The sequence below is a fragment of the Pelecanus crispus genome, chromosome 5 (genome assembly GCF_030463565.1).
Source record: "Pelecanus crispus isolate bPelCri1 chromosome 5, bPelCri1.pri, whole genome shotgun sequence".
NCBI classification, from domain to species: domain Eukaryota; kingdom Metazoa; phylum Chordata; class Aves; order Pelecaniformes; family Pelecanidae; genus Pelecanus; species Pelecanus crispus.
In genome coordinates, this window is record NC_134647.1 from 79,725,444 (window position 1) to 79,737,193 (window position 11,750).

An 11,750-nucleotide genomic window follows, 5' to 3' on the forward strand; every position below is an offset into this window, starting at 1 on the left:
TTGCCATGTAAATATTTACTTTAAAAATATTCAGGGAAAGAAAAAAAAAAAGTAATCGCTGCAGCTGGTTGAATAAAATTTTTAAGAAGGTAATCTTATCACCGTACCACGTGGTCACGGGCTCCGAGGACAGCGCTGCAACCCGACAAATGAGCAGAGTTACGGAAGCGCGTGCTGCGCCGCCACGGACGAGGCGCAAGGGACTCGCGCCGGCCCGAGGTACGAGCGTTGGGTTGCACGTAGGCGGGGGTCAAGGCAGAAGGTGCCGCTGCTCAGTGCCTGCTTGCAGAGACCGGGGAAGGGAACGTCCGCGTGCGTTTCCGATGTCTTCATCCAAAGCGGCTTTTGATGTCTTTCACTGCGCGTGGACCTTTTCAAATCAAATTGCCCAATCTGGCAACGTAACGTTGTACCTTAGTGCTCTATGTTATCTGCTTCATCGATTCAAAACAGTACAAAAAGGAAGTTCCTGTTTCATTATTTGAACAATGTGGTTAGCGGGCTTCCGGACAGGCCCGGGTTCCTCAGGAGTCTGACGAAATGGTAAACAAGCTTGGATTTGTCGTGTGTATTACTTGATTAAGCTGAAAAAAACGCCCTCCAAAATGTTGAGCTTTTAGTGTCAGGATCTTGCATATTCTCTTATTAATAATGTGGAATTATTACATATTAATAACTAGTAGGAATTTATATTATGGGATTCTTAATTGCTAATTTGATATTCTGTGATACTACTTTCCTGTTTTCCTTCTATTTTTTCCTAGGTATTTATTTTTAATATGTTGGTTATACATAATCAGAAATGAAAATACTTATACTGTGAAATAAATTGCTTCTTTAGAGGAAGAAAATATAAGAATTAATAGAAGCGCTCAACAGGTCATCAAATGATTAAGTTTGATGTTTGCTGCTGAAAAATAAATGTAATTTTTAATTCTTCTCATAGTTTCACATGACTTATATACTGCTGTTAACTGGAAACAAATAAACATGCACCCAAGTTAGAACAACGTATCAAGACAAAGTACCTTCTGCAAAATCCTTTTTAAAAAGGTTTTGTGAGGACAGATGACCATTGGGTTAGAGCAATGAAGTGTTTTCTGAGTTCAAGTATCAATTTTCTGTTGTCTTTCTGTGGTATCACAAGCTTACAAATTCCTATCATCTGTTCCCTGGGATATTTCCTCTCACTTTCTTTTTTTGGAGGTGAGAAACTTGGGACTTGGTTTAGTTACTAACAAGTTAACACTCAAGTAGACAAATAGTTTCCCAAAGTCGCTGATTTAATACCAAGCTATCTTGACTTAGGCTGGCCTGGGGGTCCTGCTGGCTCTTGCTTTGAACACAGAACTTTACTAGTCTCAGTAGTATTATTGACCTCTACTATAATTTTGCACAAGACAGTACCTACTATTCTTCCTGGAATTGCTCCTAACCTTATTGCCTGCATAACTGGACACTCTGTGTGTGTAATAAACTGCAGGTGCAATATGGAATGTAAGTATTAAGATGTAAATATTGGGGGGAAAAAAAGTATTAAGATGCAAATATGGGGGGGGGGAGGAAGTAAGGCTCATACCTGACATGCATCTGATGATAACTTAAAAACTAAATGTATTTTCTGTTACAAGGATCAGAGGTTGGTGTCATTCTGATCTGACACCTATCTAAACTGGAAGTTACTTGCATTGATAAAGTCTATTTTGGCTTACAGTGAATAAGAACAGAATTTGAACACTGCATGAGGAAGAAATGGAAAAGCTGTGTTACTAAAACCAAAGTTTTTGTTAGCTTAGCGTCCTTGACCTTTTGCAGCATTCATAGGTAAAGCATTCTTCCTTCTTTATAAAACAAAGAACACAAACACAGGTTTAAAGTTCATTTATTGAAAATCTCAGAGTTTTGCATAACTTTATTCAACATCTGTTAACTCTTAAAACATTTACTTCTGAATAAAAAGTCCATTAAGAAAAAAATTCAGATTTATAGTCTCCTTTGTAAATTTTGTACAATCAAAAGCAACCTACTCCTCAAAATCCAAATGAAATTTTAGTTAGCTGCAAGTTTAAATGCTAAATCCTTCACCAATGATAAACATATTCCAGCTGCCACAGTCAAAGCACAGTTACCTTTATAGTTATTCCCTGTTTTGTTTTCTATAACGAACCTTGAATGGGGAGAAAAATACAGTCAGAAATAATAATTTCTTCCAGATGAACTCTGCTGACAATTGCTGCGTTATTTTCCTTCTCCCAGAGACCGCTATTTGTAATGGGGAGAGACCGCTGCAGTTCAGTGTTGTGTCTGCTGAGAGAAGCCTGCATCCATCAGCGGCTTAAGCTACTACACCGTCCTGTTTCGCCGCTGGACGTACAGCCGCCGTCAGAGAGGCGCAGCAGGGCAGCCGGGGAACCGAATCCCTAGAGGTGCCCTTGGAAGGCTTGGCAGAGCTCATCTGTTGGAGGTCTAAGCTGAAATCTAGAATCGAGTAGCTTTGATATCAGAGGTAGGTGTCTTTAGTCACAGCTTCACAGAGCTGGTTCAGCGTTCTGCAGGTGGCTTGTAGCATCGCGCTCGTGGTGATGCAAGCCAAGAGATCTCCTCACCTAGCAAAAGGGGCAGACCGCTAAGATTCTTATGTGCGGGGACCTGATCAAAACCTTGCAAGTTGACTTCGGTGAGCTTTGGCTTATGCCCTGATGTACATACCAGGTATATTGGTACTGGGAGATGTACAGGGAAATGGCAGAAAAACACGATTTGCCACTCTAGCAGAAAGAATTCATTTTTCCTAGACTTTGTCCTCATCACAGAAATAAGCTTTCTATTCTAGGCAGTTTAGAATAGAAAGCATCGTGTGGAAAAAGAAGACATGTAGAACCCTAAAGGGAAACAATCTTATTTTGGACACGGCTTTGCAGAAAGAAAAAGTAGCTCAACAGCATTTGGAGCCCTCTGTAACAAGTTCTGTACAGAATAATACTTTTGCTTATAAAATCTATTTAGAAATGTTATTGCTAGGTCCCATTGTCTGAAGTTGAAGCTGAAGTGCTGTTTCTATGTACTGTAGCCCTTGCTAGCATCTGCTTCATCTGAACAAAGTGTTTCTTCATGCATCCACTGACCCTGTTTTATCTCCATAAAATTATTTTTAATCACAGAAAGCCTGTAAGTTGCAATTCTGCTGTTCATACCCAATGACCCACCAACAGGCAGAACACCAATACGTACACTTTTTTTTAAAACACTTTAAGACGTGTTTTTTAAGAAAGTGCTTTTTAAAAACACTTTTGTGATGAAATGTAGTTTAACACATTTATACAGGAAATTTCAGTGGCTTGGCACATTGTAAAAATGACTACCTCTGGACTATTAAAAGAAGGTAATTCTCACACAGCAGGTGTTTTGGCAAAAATTCTCCATACCCTCACTACACTGTTTAAAAGCCTTTGCATCAAAAAATTACAAATTACTGATTTGAGGATAGCTTTGCTTCAGTTAAGTGACATTACATATTCAGCTGATCCTAAAATTTGAAGCCTGTACTTATTGCTCATGTAATTCATGCCTTATTTGTATAAATAGCAAGATATAGAAACACCGCTCGTACAAACTGAGCGTACTTACGCAGCTAAAAGACTTGCGAGGCTGAGCAAAAAGGAAAAGTTTAGGTGAACAGCTTTGGTGTTCATGCCTATGTAAGCCACCCTATTAACTGCTACATTAGTCACAGATGTAGTAGACAAAAACATTTAAAAAAATAAATTGGCAAGTAAGAGGGATTTTGAGACTACAAAAATGAATGTTAAGGTAATGTTTTCACACACTGTGAGACCCCTCCCTCCTTTAATAAAGGGAAAGAATAATGAGAAATGACTTCTTGAAAATTATCTATTATATGAGGTTACTGTAACTAAGAGTTTGCAAACCATGCTTCCAAGGTGTGTGCGCATTTGTTTGTACACCATACAAGCACTTGTCTCTTGAATCTCATGTAACAGCCAAAAAGGCAAATAAGGTTGTACAACTACAGGACAGAAAGATTTATGAACAGGAATTGCATCTATTTTCTCCAATTCTTTTCAACGCTGACTCCATTTCACATTGATGGTGCTTTTTTAAAGTGCTCATGTTAGTCATTTGTATATAAAAAGAGTTCTCATTTTGTTCTCACAATGTTAGCCCAGTGTTTTTCCATGACGCTGTACAACTAAAGCCGAGGATTTTTTTTAAAAAAACATAACTTTCAAGATAAATGACAGTAACTACAGACTACCCCTGTGGGCCCCAATCCTGTAAACACTTGGGCACATACGTAAATTCACTCAACATTTAATTGCAAATAAACCAATATCTAAGTTACCATTTAAAGTTATACATGAACATGAAAAAAGTGATAGTATTAACATTACTTTGCATATGCACCAAGCATCCTGTGTGCTATGTTGGTTAGTCATTAACAATCATTAACAAATGCTACAAGTACAAAGAAAAATACTGTTCGTAGCACTTGCAAAAAGGGAAGAGCTTGGGGCAAGGCATTCTGTTCATATTAAACAAACAAACAAGACCACCACCAAATAACCCAAAAGCCCAATGTGAATTGAAAACCTGATGTCTACTGCCTGTTCAAAAGAATCTCAAAGGTCACTTTTTTTTTCCCTTTACTGGAGTAGTTTATTGCTCCCCCTCTCCCCCCCACCTCTTATATTGTTCTGATCACACTGAATATTAAGTTCTACTTTTCCTCTTATCTTCAAAGAGACTTTTCAACATGTAAACCTGAACAGCTGATACCACCACCATTACTCCCAAGTTGACCATGGACCAGAAATTCACTCTGTCAAAGTTGCTTTCTTGGATGTTTCGGTCACGAGCCTCAAATGCTCTGAGCAGGGTCTGAATCTGGACACTTTTGCTTAATCTGGCTTTGACACTGTTGATGGATTCCTGGTAAGTAACAAAAGAATATTTTTAGAAGAACAAAAGAATACTGGAATTAAATTTATAGCTTGCAACACATACAAAATATTAATTGACCAGCCTGGTTAGCTCAGTTGGTTAGAGTGTGGTGCTAATAATGCCAAGGTCACGGGTTTAATCCCTGCTCACTGCAGGGGGGTTGGGCTAGATGATCTCTCAAGGTCCCTTCCAACCCAAAACATTCTATGATTCTAATACTATATCACCACCTGTAATTTAATTTCTTGCCAGACAGTTAATTTCATTTTAAAACACACACCTCATCACAAAGTTTTCATTAATTTGTCTAGCCTGTTTAGTGTAGATCACCTAAAAAGCCTTAATTAACATAGCATTAAGGTTCTATAATAATTTGTTTTTTCCCTTTTGCAGGCTAGGGAGGTGAGAGAGAAATCAAACCTAAAATCTTTTTTTTTTTTTTTTTTTTTTTTATATTCCATGTATCTTGGAGAACTGTGATTCCAGGCATTCAGACAAGTAAAAAGCAGTGATCTCTACCAAACTAGTCTCAAAACAAGTTATGTAGTAGCAGACAAAGGTAGGGTCTTTTCTGCTGGATAATCAAATTAAGGTACATTTTAATGCAAGCTACCATCAGGATGAAAGCTGTAGCAGAAGAACCGAAGTACAATAATGTTATATTCCTATCTTCTTTTTATGCTTTCACTGTAGTGGCTATAAAATACTGCTTCAGCTTTGATACTAAAGCAGAATTTTGACGACAAATTGTGACTAGGACAACTGGAGGTCCTACAAAGGACACCCAGCGTGTCCCGGAACCAGAGCAAGTACGCGAGCACTCTGGCCATAACAACAGCAGCTTGAGATCCGCTCCTTATTCTGCATTTACAAAGTAAACACTGGGTCCTATAATCTGTTAAAAGTTTCATCCACAACATAACAGATAGTCACAACCTAAAAGCTCATCTTACAAAGTGCTGATTTATGTTCTTGATGTAAGTAAAGGACCCTGAAGTAACTTCTAGTGAGAAGAGTAATGCATGCAGTAATAGAAGGCTAGAAACAAAAAAAAAAAAAGTTTAAACCCAGCAGTAACATTTGCCCCATGGACACTTTCTCTGTTGCATACTTAACAACTATTTCAGAAGAGCTATTTTTGGAAGCCAAATAAATTTTATGATGATACTAAAGTTCATATGTTACACAATAAGGAACATCAACACCATAAAAGAGCTTTTAAAAGTAAGACAAAATTCCCCATTTTCCCCAGCAAATACATTATCTTTAAAAAGTTAAACTACTAAACGTTTATGTAAGCCCTCATAGAACTTGCAAGTAAAGTAATAACTTGACTAAGTAAACAATGACACCAAATACTAATGTTTACTTTAAAAAAAATTACCTACTTTATAAGACCTGCAAGGCTCTCAAATAAAGACAAGTTCTGTGTTTCGTTTTTCTTTTGGAAGGAATACCAGTACGTACACAAGTAGCTATCAAATCCATTCAAGTATTGCTTGTGATTACTGTGAGAGGGATCTTCAGTTTCCACTATAAACTTTGTTTTTTCTAATTGTCTTGATTGCCAATTTTAAAGAAGATCTGACCAGCTTTTCAGATTCCATGTTCAGTTTTAACTATTTAAGTGTATCGTACACCTATAAAAGATCTTCAACATTGTTTGTTGTTTAAAAATCTGTATTGTATTTATCACAATAAACAAAGTGCAAACAATGTCATTCTCTACACCAGCGTATTCAGTACGTGTTTGTGGATGTTGGGTTTGATTTTTTTGGGGTTTTTTTTGGTTTTGTTTGATTTGTTGGGTTTTTTTGTTTGTTTGGGTTGAGTTTTTGGGGTTTTTTTTTGTTTTGTTTTAGTGTTTTTTTTTTAAGATACCTGTTGTCTCTACTACAAGCAAACAACCAATAGCTTACTGCATCCTACCAAGCACTAACAACAGTGGTACAGGAACACCAAACGATCCTCTACTTCTAGGGTAGACTCAATATTAATGATCATGAAAGGAAATAAAAGCTTTGAGTCAGCAGCAGCCTTCATCCTCTATCAAACAGGGTCAGCGTACAGTTTAAGCAAACATTACCAGTCATAGGATATCAGTAAAGATGAACCTGCAGCGTAGTACAGATTAACTCCTGTCCTGTTTATTAGTTTGAAAGATGAAATAAAATCTGGGGGGGAAAAAACCTAATAAAGTAATATATAAATTATTGAAGGCAGAAATATTAATCCGTATACTTGCTGGGGCACTTCTGCAAAGATGGGAAGAAGAGGCTAACAGTACTTTATTTTCAAACATCTGTGCAGTGATTCAAACTACATCGTTGGGATTAAGCAACACTTTAATACTGTTAAGTATTCATTTAATTGCTGCTAGGGAAAAATGACCCATTTTAGCAGTAGGAAGAAAGGAAGCTGAGTTGGAAACAGTGACTTTGAGAGCTAGGCAGTTTCTTCTTGCTGCTTAAGGGTCTATTCTGAAAATATTCTCAAGCTTCTGTATGGAAGCAAGAGATCCACGGTGCGAGGCTTCATGTATCAGTAAAAGCAATATATGGAACTGGAATAGCTTCCAGGGTGATGCATCAGACCAAGGCAGAATGGCTGAATGACAATGAAGTTTTTTTTCCAAATTGAAAAGAATTACAGATCAAATACTAACCAGAATGTCTTCCAATTTCATATCTAGGAGATCTGTGCCTGTAACATACTTCTTCCAGTCTTCCTGATCTTGTCCGTCTTCTCCCATATTGTCCAGGATCAGTTCAAAGAAAATCACCTTTTCAGAAATGGTACTGAATGTGTTGTCAAAGCAGAACATGTAATCCCCATCTTCTGTTTCCACCCTGTGTATATAAGGAAAACGTCATTAAATTAACTACACTTTTTGTGCTGGTTCTCAAAAAGCGAGTTTTTGTAAGCAGGCCTTCCTCTTCAGACTGACAATCATGCACTTAGAAATAACTGACCATGCTTTTTATATAAAAATAAGAACTCCCAAAGACACATTACAGATTGCACAGTCACAGCAAAACAATCCCACTGACTGTAAGGCTTATAATGATGAAGACAGCAGCTTACTTTCATTTTCCTTTACTGGAATCTTGAATCATTGTTAGTCATTACAAAAAAAACCCACTATATTATGAGTGGAATTCTTATACTCTATAGTAAAATGACAATAATTACTACATATTTTGATAAAAGGACTGGAAAAAATAGGGGACTTTTCAGCTGATTATTTATATGACTGACAAGATCTTCTGATATTAGATGTGGAGACCTTTTTCAACTCCACAATAATTATTTTTGTTCACTGACCATTAACAGCTATCATTAAAACAAAGATATCCTTCACTTCATGGTAAGATCCATGTAAAAAGCATTCAGTGTCTATAAAAAGGTAATTGGTATTCTCAGACTGTCCTATTGGAAAGTCTTTTGTAATACCAAGGAATAAAAAGTACTCAACTGTTATTTTAGTTATATTTGTTGAAGAAACCAGAAAAGTACTTTATGTAACACAGTTCTAAGTTTGAAGATTTTAAACTTACGTATGAACTCCATCTGATTTTCTTTCCTCAAAAACTAGAGTTTCACCATTTGGAGACAGTAGATGAAAATCAACATCTAATCCTGCTCCATCTAGAACCTGTGAAACAAACAAAAACAACCTTCCAAACAGTGGAATTCCCGTTCACATTGCTGATGGCAACATTTTTAGGGAAGGCAAACATCTTGAGGTAAGGGGACTGACACAGAAAGAATCTGAAAGCTGACTCTCTCTGAGTTCAGACCAAGCTAACTGGAAACAGATTAAAAACTGGTTCAACCCAAAAGCATTTTAGCTATTTCAAATCTTAAACTAAATATGATCTAATCATGTTAGGGTGGGCTTATACTGAACCTTTCCCTAATTGTTTTTAAGAATGCATATGATTTTATCAATGGGTAGGGTTAGATGACCTGCAATACCAACAGATGGCTAAATCTAGCATTTCTACGGCAGACGTTGTTGATGGGTTAAGTACCAGTGCTAGTTCAGTGGTAGAAAAGAAATTTTGTAACAAAGATCTGTCACTTCTATGTATATATCTACCTATATATTTGTACAAGAACACCATCTATGCAGTGTCATCCCCAAGATCTCTTTGTTGGGTGAATTAACAGCGTAGAAGACAGGACTAGACTTCTTAGGCCAATCAAAGCTGTACCACAGACCTTCTTACCTTTTAATGCAGATTTGAGCTCTGAATTCCCCCAGGGCGTTCTCACTGCCCAAAGGCAGAAGGAATTGAAGGCATTTAGCTTCCCAAGCTTGTAACTGTACACAGCATTACAAAGCTGTGCTGCTGTGTAACATGGCTACAGCTGTATGACCACATCTGTTGTGCTGTAGAAATTCCCTGCAGGGGGGGGTAGTAACTGTGTAAGGGGGCAGAGGGGGATCATTTTGCTGACATTACTTAGGTCCACGCTAGGGGATTTTTTTTTTGGTTTGCTTGTTTTCTGGGTTTTTTTTGGTTTTGCTTTTGAGCTATTTGAGTACAGCAGTCTGCTCCTGCTGAAATTGAGGGCAAAGTTTACACCAATGTAAGGTCACACTGGACACTTACCAAAAAAAGAGAAGGGACAAGGAAAATCAGTAGCTAACAGCTGATCACATTAAAACCTGTACATACTGGTATACCTTCAGGGCTATGACACAATCGAAACACCCAGAACAAAACCTCGTATCAGCACAGTGTTGGCTGCATTATGTCTTTGGAGAATGGCCTGCATCTCTACGTTAAATATTCCTATGCTTTAGCCCCTAACAATTCAGGATAATGATGTACAAAATAAATCTATTTCCAATAACATACACAGCTCCTTTTCTACACAGTCAAATAGAAAGATGAATCATTACTGTTAGCAATAGTGCTGAGAAATTTACGCCTGAGTAGAAATAAATTCACTGTTACACACATTTGTTCTCTCAAAAATAAATTTTTTTATTATGATTAAAATAAAATCCTACTTGGTCAGTGCAAAATAAACTTCTGTTTTGCTTAGGGCTCTGAACAAAGCTTGAACACCTCAATCTTTCGAAAATTCTTGTTCAGTTCTGCATGTAACAATAATTAGAAACCAATCGGGAATTTCAGCTTTGTATTTTTAGTTGGGAAGCAGAGGGGAAAAAAAGGGGTGCAGGGTGGAGAGAGACAGATCCCAGCCAATTCTGAGGCACAGTAGCAGGATGGGGAAATAGTCACTGCAGCTTCCCTCACTGTGCTTGTTCTACTGAAAAATGTCTTTATTTTAAGAAAAAGGCGGGGGGGGGGGGGGGGGGCGGGGGACAAAATCTTTCCCAGAGATATCTGGGGAACTCAACTCTTCCCAAGGAGGACATCAAGACCTTCATGTTAGCCTAGTTAAGTAACTAGCAGTTAGTCTAGTTTTGGAAAAAAGTTTCATCGCTGAGATAAAAAGTGTTTAATATCAGCACAAAGATAGGGAAGTAAGGGTTTTGCGCATCAGCAACAATTTTGTTGATGCTTTAGAGCTTCCACACAAGGTCGCAGCCATTAGCTGTCTGCATTTTTGCCGTTTTCCAAGGATGGCAACTTGAGACATCGTAAAGGGAAAAAAAAAAAAAACCACCCACAACACTAAATTGGTTAGAATAACTTAAAAAGGTTGTAAAAGTCTTTTTGTTTTTTTTTTCTTTCTCTACCAAAGAGACAGCTTTTAACCGGTGCGCCACTGCAGCGGGGCTGCGCGGGCGGGCCCGGGATGTGCGGGCAGCAGCCCGGCCTCCCGCCGCCGCTGCCTGCGGGGGGGGCCCGCCGGGGCCACCGCGGCCCGGGGAAGGGGAACGGGGATCCCCCTGCCCCCCCCAGGCGCTGCCCGCCGCAGGGCCGCGCCGGCCGAGGGCCCCGAGCCGGCTCCGGCCGCGGCCTGGGCGAGGAGCGGGGAAGCCCGGCAGGGCGGGAAGGAGCTGCCGGGGCAGGGGCGGGCGGGGCCTCGCCCGTGCAACGGGGAACCGGCGGCCGGACCCCCCCCGCCCCGGCCCAGGGAAGGCAGCGCCGGCGAGCGCCCGGCTCCCCTCAGGGCTACCCCGCGGGGAAGGGCCTCGCCCCCCCGGGGCGACAGAGGCCGGCCCCGCGGCCGCGCTGACCTGGTACTCGAGCTCCAGCGAGGCCTCCTTGCGCATGGGCTGGTAGAAGCACTCCTTGCGGCCGGCGGGCAGCGTGAAGGTGAAGTCGCTGTCCAGGGAAGGGCTGAACTCGGCGGCGCCGGGCGGCGGCAGGAGCAGCGCGAAGCACCCGAGCAGCGGCAGCAGCCGCCGGGGCCAGGGGAACGGCACCGGCCCCATCCCTGCGCCGAGCCCACCCGCCGCGGCGGAGCCAGCGAGGGGCGGGCCCTGAGCCGCCCGCGCCCCCAGAGGGCCGGTCCCGCCCCCTCAGACCGCTCCTCCAATGGCAGCCACCGCAGCACCGCTGTGCCCGCCCACAGCGCCCGGCGGCAGAGAGCCGCGATAGGTCGGTTTTGCCGCCGCTGGAGGCGCGCTTCCCCCTCGCGGGCCGCCTGCGCGAGGGGAAGGGGCGGGCTGCGCATGCGCGCAGGAGGAGGCGGCCTCGCTGTGGCGGCCCGCGCTGTTTGAAGCGGGGTGAGGGCCGGGCCCCGGGGCTCTGGGGAGGCAGCGGGGAGCTGGGGGGGCTCCGGGGCGCCGCTGTTACCGGACGAATCTCCTCGGAGACGACGGGTAGCGTCCCCCCGCCTCTCCCTTCCCCTCAGGGCGG

At 41.3% G+C, this 11,750-nt stretch overlaps 1 protein-coding gene across 1 annotated transcript; it reads right to left on the reverse strand.

Annotated features, from left to right (window-relative positions):
* Positions 1-1,875: 1,875 nt before the first annotated feature.
* TMED5 (transmembrane p24 trafficking protein 5) lies at positions 1,876-11,323 on the reverse strand. Its single transcript, XM_075711245.1, has 4 exons — positions 11,126-11,323; positions 8,520-8,617; positions 7,628-7,811; positions 1,876-4,950 (listed from the first exon to the last, which is right to left on the reverse strand). The coding sequence occupies exons 1-4, from the start codon at positions 11,321-11,323 to the stop codon at positions 4,732-4,734; spliced, it is 699 nt and encodes a 232-aa protein (XP_075567360.1). The 3' UTR covers positions 1,876-4,731.
* Between the last annotated feature and the right edge of the window lie 427 nt (positions 11,324-11,750).

Excerpts from the sequence above, each read along its gene's own strand:
- TMED5 (XM_075711245.1), bottom strand. The coding sequence starts at position 11,323 with ATGGGGCCGGTGCCGTTCCCCTGGCCCCGGCGGCTGCTGCCGCTGCTC. Across the intron at positions 7,812-8,519 it reads AAATCAGATGGAGTTCATAC|GGTGGAAACAGAAGATGGGG; the intron begins GTAAGTTTAAAA and ends TTATATACACAG. Across the intron at positions 4,951-7,627 it reads TGAAATTGGAAGACATTCTG|GAATCCATCAACAGTGTCAA; the intron begins GTTAGTATTTGA and ends GTTACTTACCAG.